The sequence below is a fragment of the Heterodontus francisci genome, chromosome 3 (genome assembly GCF_036365525.1).
Source record: "Heterodontus francisci isolate sHetFra1 chromosome 3, sHetFra1.hap1, whole genome shotgun sequence".
NCBI lineage: Eukaryota > Metazoa > Chordata > Chondrichthyes > Heterodontiformes > Heterodontidae > Heterodontus > Heterodontus francisci.
Genome location: NC_090373.1, coordinates 45,645,483 through 45,652,737, shown reverse-complemented (window position 1 = coordinate 45,652,737; position 7,255 = coordinate 45,645,483). Strand labels below are relative to the sequence as shown.

Genomic DNA, 7,255 nt, shown 5'->3' with positions numbered 1-7,255 from the left:
TTGCTAACTGTCTCTTTCAGGATGATTAGAGGGTTGTCAGGGGGACATGGAAGCTGAACAGGGAACTGTTGGCCCCAGAAAACATAGAGGATCTCAAGGGATTACAAAAGTTGAATTACCGTGAAACCCCTCTTCGCTTCCCACCAGTGCATCGGAGACTCAAGGCAAACATCAAGAGGTTCTTCATCCTCCAAGCTGTTCAGATAGCAAGAGCGAGATAGAGGGAAATGTCCTGACTTCAGAAAAGCATGCAAAATATGTTCCTGCTGCAGTCGACGAGGGTTGATGTCGAGGAGGATCTCCAAGAGCTAAATAGCCAGCAAGCCTTTGCCACGGAGGCTTCCAAAATCATCTTCCGGTCCAGAGTTTGATCTGTGGAGCGGGATGAGATGTGCTTGCGTTTCTTCTTCCAACAGGTACAGAGAGAGAGCTCTGTGATCAGAAGCCTGAGGAAAGAGGATGTCTCAGTAACGTCATTGCAGCCTTATGTACTAAAGATCAGCAAATCCTTTTCTGTTGGGCTGTACGACATGAATCCCACGGACAGCACGTCCTCCCTGGTGTCTATCTCAGAGGTCTTGGTGCAAGGGAGAGACTGGACAAACTGCTAACTCTGAATGAGCTGACAAAGGCCGTCAGGTACTTTCCTGTAAAAGCCAGTGCACCCGAGTGGAAACTCTACTGCGTGATCGCCCAGACTACCCTGTCCCCTGAGGCTCTGGATAACTGCAACACCTAATTAGATACAGTGTCATTCGGATCAAGAGAATCCTTGATTTGATACCCAATCTCTACTACGTTAAGCAATTTCAGTGAAGGCAGTGGTGGATTTAATGTTGGGTCCTTGGATTAGATTGTGGTAAAAGTGCTTGAGATTCCCATTCCTGTTCCTGATCCCTGCTGTAAAATTTATGTCTGGTGAAGGCAGGATCGGGATTGGTATGATACCCCCAAGCCTATCAGATAACTTGCCGATATTCAAGTGGGTTATCTTAAATAGGCAGCGTTTGCTGGCAATGCAACCACTAGTGGTGCAGTACTGGCACTTGCGCAAGTGCAGCCTCATTGATGTCACTGTCTGCTACGTCTCGGGCAGCTGCCAGTAATAAAGATGACGCTGCTCGATTTGACACAAAAAACAAATTGAACTCCAGCCTCGCCCCTCAATGGCCACGATGGCTGCCTCTACACCACCCCCGCAGTAACCCACTCCCTCTTGTGATCGTCGCTTCCATTCCCTGCTCCCTCCTGCGATCACCGCCTCAATCGCCACATTTTTTCCCACTCCCTCCCACAATCGCCGCTTCTCTTCCCCACTCCCGCGCCCACCTTATCGCCAATCTCGACTGCTCGCTCTCCACCTTGTTGCCCAGAGAAGCAACGGTGTTAGATGGGGGGGGGGAAGCGAGTAGGCTGCTATCAGCGAACGGGTAGGCGTGGGAGGGAGCGGGGAAGAGAAGTGGGCGGGAGCGGGGTACTTTTGGAGGGTGTGGAGGTGGCAATTGCAACCATTGAGGGGGTGAAGCAACACACAGACGTCGTTCTAGGATGACGTTGACGCGCGCATGCGCAGATCCATACTGGCAAGCTGGCAAATATTCGGATACACTGATGATGTCGGCAATCGCTCTGTGCATGCTCCGCGTTGTCAGGAAACACTCCGTCTTAAATATAAAGGCTGGCCACTTATGTGAGGTACTGGAGAACTGACTGGTTCTTGCTTATGCACAGTAACATTGTTTTGCAGATGGTTGGAGTGGTGCGGGGGGTGGGGGGGAATTTAAATTAGAAGAAAATCTAATTTTCAACTTTCATCATCTCAGGCCTGTAAAACAGCTACAAAAATATACTGTAATTTGTTCTTTTCATTTGTTAATTTTTTGCTTCTTTTCCTCCAGGTGACTTGTAATTGCCCAGAGCCCCTCCGTTACTATCAACTTGGGTGGACTTTTCACCAGGCACTTTGGATGTGGGAACAAATTTTGATTTTGCTGTTTGAATTTTCATGACCAGACAACCAAAAATTTTTTGGTTATAATACAAGCTTCACCTAAACATGATTCCTTCAGCTGACAAAATGAATTCCTTCCATGACATTAACACTTCAGAAAGCCTTTTTGACATGAATTATTTTTCTTGGAATGTCCGTTGCTCTGTGATTGCTGCTGGTTTTCTATTCTATTTTGTAATCTTCATTCTTTCACATGGGTTATGCCTTGTACTGTCTGTGACCTACTGTTCTTTGCCAGCAAAGGAGAAGGTCTTCTGGAATCTTGCTGTTATTCGTGGTGTTTTTGGAATCCAAGGCACAGTTGCAGGACTTTGGGCTCTTCTTAAAGATTCAGAATTGCATGCTGATAAGGTACTAGGTCAACAGAACTGGTGTTGGTTCAATATCTTAACTGCAGTTGGCTTCTTTGTGTTGGAGAATGCAGCTTTTCATGGGTCCAATGTAGTTTTCAAAACATTTGATGCTGCCCTGGCTGTCCATCACTTTTTTGCCATTTCTGGTTTTGCTACTATTTTGATATGGGACAATACAGGCCACTATTTGCCCATGATGATGCTATTGTTGGAGATGAGCACTCCATTCACTTGCATTTCTTGGATCCTGTTGAAGGTAAGGACGTTAATTTTGTTCCATGTAAAAAAAATAGGAACAAAATAAATCGTATCATAAAAGCAGTAGGGCTGTGTTTGGAATTTCTGTTTCAGATGTCTGAAACCAAATACATTTGTGTTTTTGATGGTGTTTATTCTTCAGAACAGGAAACTGATTCTGAAGTGGGAGACTTAGCTCCAACTAAATTTGAGTTATAATTCCAAATGCAGAACTGTTGTATCATATTGGTGTTTCACGCTGCAGTGCCGCTGAGATTTTCTGTTGGTGAGCTGAAGACAGAGGTTCCTAATAGCTCAGTAGTTCCACTGACAGAAACATAGTGGTTCTACAGCCGTCTCTGAAGTGCACACATACATGCCCCTGTTTTGCTGCATTTTTACGAGTGCCAGTATTTTCAGAAAAAATATGTAGCCAAAACTCCAAATGATTCAAAGTTTTTTCTGCTCTTAAAAAATTGAATTATCTAATATTTAAATTAAGCAATATTTGTTAAAATTTTCACATGTAAAAATGACCATTGAAACCCATACAAAAATGTTCCTTTATTTTTTTATTTAGAGATACAGCACTGAAACAGGCCCTTCGGCCCACCGAGTCTGTGCCAACCAACAACCACCCATTTATACTAACCCTACAGTAATCCCATATTCCCTACCACCTACATACACTCGGGGCAATTTACAATGGCCAATTTACCTATCATGTACAAGTCTTTGGCGGTGGGAGGAAACCGGAGCACGCGGTGAAAACCCATGCGGTCACAGGGAGAACTTGAAAACTCTGCACAGGCAGTACCCAGAATTGAACCCTGGTCCCTGGAGCTGTGAGGCTGTGGTGCTAACCACTGTGCCACCCTTACTCTCAGTAACTGTTATAGAGAAGAGCTTATATTAATTTTTGTGGCCTTAGCATTCTAGTTTGTTTAAGAAAGGAATATTTTTGTCAACTTCACCATGCGATTTAACTCTATGGAAAGGCGTGCTGTATTTTAACTATATTTATGAACTAGGAAGACCAATTTTGAGTTTGCCCACAATGTATGTTCATTGTTTCTTTTCATCTTCCTTACTTAGGCTGGTTTTGCACATATCCCACTCTGGAAATTAAACCAGTGGCTCATGATCCACATGTTTCACTGTCGTATGATCCTCACTTATCATATGTGGTGGGTGTGCTGGCAGAATTTGGAAAGAATAAAACAGTATCTGCCAGTCTCACAGGCAGTGCTGTTCTTTTCTGGACTTTTCCTCCTGACCTTCATAATCAACCCTCATTGGACACGTAAGAAAACATTGCAACTTTTTAACCCAGTTGACTGGAACTTTGCAAAGGAAACCAGCAGGAAGGTGAATGGTGAAACAAACAAGGTTCTGAAGAAAACAACATGACTTGAAGTCTACAACTGTAGTTTGGGGGAAAAAAATTGAACTTCAAACATGCAAAATGATGCTCTTAACATACTAAACTGCACAAATTTACTCAGTGAGGTTAACTGCTCTGTTTCCCTGGATGTTGAGTTTGACATCTAACATGGTTATGCATGTGTTAATTATCTCCCATCAAAAATGGATCTGTTTATACAAGCAAGATAAGTGTTACACGAATCAACTGCAGATGGGGCAAGAAAGGGTTTTGGCAAACTTTAAAGTTCAGACATTGGCTTAATTGTCATCATGAATATGTTAAATTTGGAACACTTATCTGACATCGCCCTGTTGAGAATTTAGTTAACAATAGATTTTTGGCATCAAAGTAAATCTTTGAAGATCCAATATTTTCAGAAAAAAATTAATCACAAGATGGTAATAAATCTCCATAACTAAACAAGTAAATATGTGAATAATTTCAATGGGTTTTGGATAAATGGTTACTTTAGTTTGCCATTGGAACCTTTCAGGGCTACTAGCTCTATATTCTACATGAGAATGTTTGACTTATAATATGATACATATTTATGTTCACACTAATCATGTATTTGTACCCACTACACAAAGATTGAATCAGTAATACTTTGCTTTAATCATGTAATAACTCTACATTAGCTTTGAGGATGTCATCATGGCTTTTATATTTCTGTATTTTGATGTCTTGGGATAGTTTAACCTGTATTTTACATTCTTAACATTGCTGTCAGCCATAGTCCAGTTGGTAGCACTGTTGCTTCTGAGTCAGAAGGTTGTGTGTTCAAGACTTACTCAGGACCTCACCACAAAAATCAATGCTGACACTCCAGTGCAGTACTGAGGGAGTGCTGCACTGCTGGAGGTCCCGTTTTTCAGATGAGCTGTTGAACCAAGGCCTTATCTGCCCTCTCAAATGGACGTAAAAGATCCCATGGCACTATTTCAAACAGCAGCAGAGGTGTTATTATAACATTGCTGTTTGTAGGACCTTGCTGTGTGCAAATTGCCTGCCGTGTTTCCTACATTACAACAGTGAGTACACTTGATTGGCTGTAAAGTGCTTTGGGAATGTCCTGTGGTCATGAAAGGCACTGTATAAATGCAAGTCTTTTTTTTATTCACTTTAATACAGTATACGGCTTGTAACCTGATCCTAATAAGTGATCATACATCTGTTAAATTTTTAAGTTTTTAAAATGATTGACTTTTTGAGATGCATTGATCCATATGAAAACTGTTTCTGTATATTACTGGGTGGAAAATACTTCAAGAATTACAAAAGATTTGGCAATGGAAGTGCAAATCAACCAAATTTTCTTTACCAACGATAGACACTTTAAGTTATTTGTGATGTTATCCTTGTATCTCTCCTGTACATATTGCAACTTGGCCTGTTTCCAAAAACTAACTTTGCTATGGTTATGCAATTCCATTGCCATCTTCGAATCTTTAATTTGCCTCACATCTGGTATGCAGGACCTTTTGACTTTAGAAAAAGTAATGGGGCCTGGATCTTTTGATTCTGCAAGTCTATAGAGTATAACTTCTTCAAGTTCTTCAGTGTGATGCTGATAGATTTGTTACTTAGAGAAAACATCTCTATATGTTGACAATATGTTTTATCTGCTGTAGCATTGCTGACAAGTGATCTGAAGTGTTTTTGTGAGCTGCTAACTTGGCTTTGTCCCTTTTAAAGTCATTGTCTAAAAATTGCTTTTTAATTTTACCTCCATTCTGATGAAGGGTCATGGAAAGTTTAAGGCACAGAAAGAGGCCAGTTGGCCCATCGTGTCTGTGCCGGCCGAAAAACGATCCACCTATTCTAATCCCACCTTCCAGCATTTGGTCCGTAGCCCTGCAGATTATGGCATTTGAGGTAAAGGCCTGCTCAGGTTGGGAAAAAGAACCCGACCAAACCACAGCAGGCCCGAGTCCCTCCGATTTTGCCTCGAGCCTGACCCGACCATCCCTTTACTTAACTTAGGACTCAGAACTTCCAGGAAGCTGCAGCGCATGTGTGATGACATAACTCGCTCACTGCGCAGACTCAGTTTCATCCCAGACTCCCAGCTCCGATAAGTTTTTAAAATTTCAATACTTACCAGCAGAGCACTTACTGTGTGTGTCCAGCCCGACCCGACCTGAACCCGACACATGTCGTCTGGTCCCGTCGGGTTCGGGTCGGGTAGCAGGCACTTGAGGTGCATATCCAGACTTCTTTTGAATGAGTTGAGGGTTTCTGCCTCAACTATCCTTTCAGGCAGTGAGTTCCAGACCCCTGACCCCCTCTGGATTTTTGCTCATCTGCCCTCTAACTTTTCTACCAATCACTTTAAATCTATGCCCCCTCATCATTGACCTCTCTGCTAAGGTGAATAGGCCCTTCACCTCCACTCTATCCAGGCCCCTCAAAAGTTTGAACATTTCAATCAGATCTTCCCTCAGCGTTCTCTGTTCCAAGGAGAACAACCCAAGCCTATCCAATCTTTCCTCATAGCTGCATTTTTTTCCTGTTTCTCTCTCCACAGATGCTGCCAGACCCGCTGAGTATTTACTGCATTTTTTGTCTTTATTTCGCGTTTCCAGCATCCGCAGTATTTTGCTCTTGTATTAGCATCTAAAAAATGTGAAAATAAAGTAAAGCAGCTTAACCATTCATCTGGCCTCATATCATTTGTGTATTAATCTGTCTACCAAAGGTTTGGAGATGCTCACATGAAGGTGCTTATGAAGAACATGATAACCAGTTCAGATATTTCCAGGTTATGTTATCTTATAATTAGGTATTGGGCAGGACGGACAAATTCTTGAACAGGAGAAGCAGGTCCAGTCTGCTTGCAGGAGTGACCAACAGTGCTGAACCAAAGGCAGGCATGAAATTTGGAACAGGGACATTATACCATAGAAAACTCAGTGGGGCCAGGTACAAAAATTAATTTTATAAAAGGCTAATGAAATGTTGACCTTTATCATTAGAGGATTAGAATACAAAGGGGAGGAAATTTTGCTACAGCTACAGAAAGCCCTGGGTGGACCATATCTGGAGTACCGTGTACTGTTCTGGGCACTACACCTTAAGATGGCCTTGGAAGGAGAGCAGCACAGATTCTCCAAACTGTTACTAGGACTCAATGGGTTAGATTATGAGAAGAGATTACATAAACTAGGTTTGTATTCCCTGTACTTCAGATGGTTAAGGAGTGATTCTGATTGAGGTTTTTAGGATTTT

The 7,255-nt window shown here is 42.3% G+C and overlaps 1 protein-coding gene across 12 annotated transcripts in view; it reads left to right on the top strand.

The window, feature by feature from the left end:
* The window catches only part of cln8 (CLN8 transmembrane ER and ERGIC protein), a 49,076-nt gene extending 42,394 nt beyond the window's left edge, over positions 1-6,682 (top strand). For 6 of the 12 annotated variants that reach the window (XM_068021821.1, XM_068021776.1, XM_068021801.1 and 3 more), the window contains 2 exons: positions 1,899-2,620; positions 3,697-6,682. In XM_068021821.1, coding sequence (XP_067877922.1) covers positions 2,057-2,620; positions 3,697-4,011 — 879 coding nt within the window. In that variant the 5' untranslated portion in view covers positions 1,899-2,056 and the 3' untranslated portion in view covers positions 4,012-6,682. The other 6 variants (XM_068021840.1, XM_068021811.1, XM_068021784.1 and 3 more) reach the window with 3 other exon arrangements.
* The last annotated feature ends 573 nt before the right edge of the window (positions 6,683-7,255 follow it).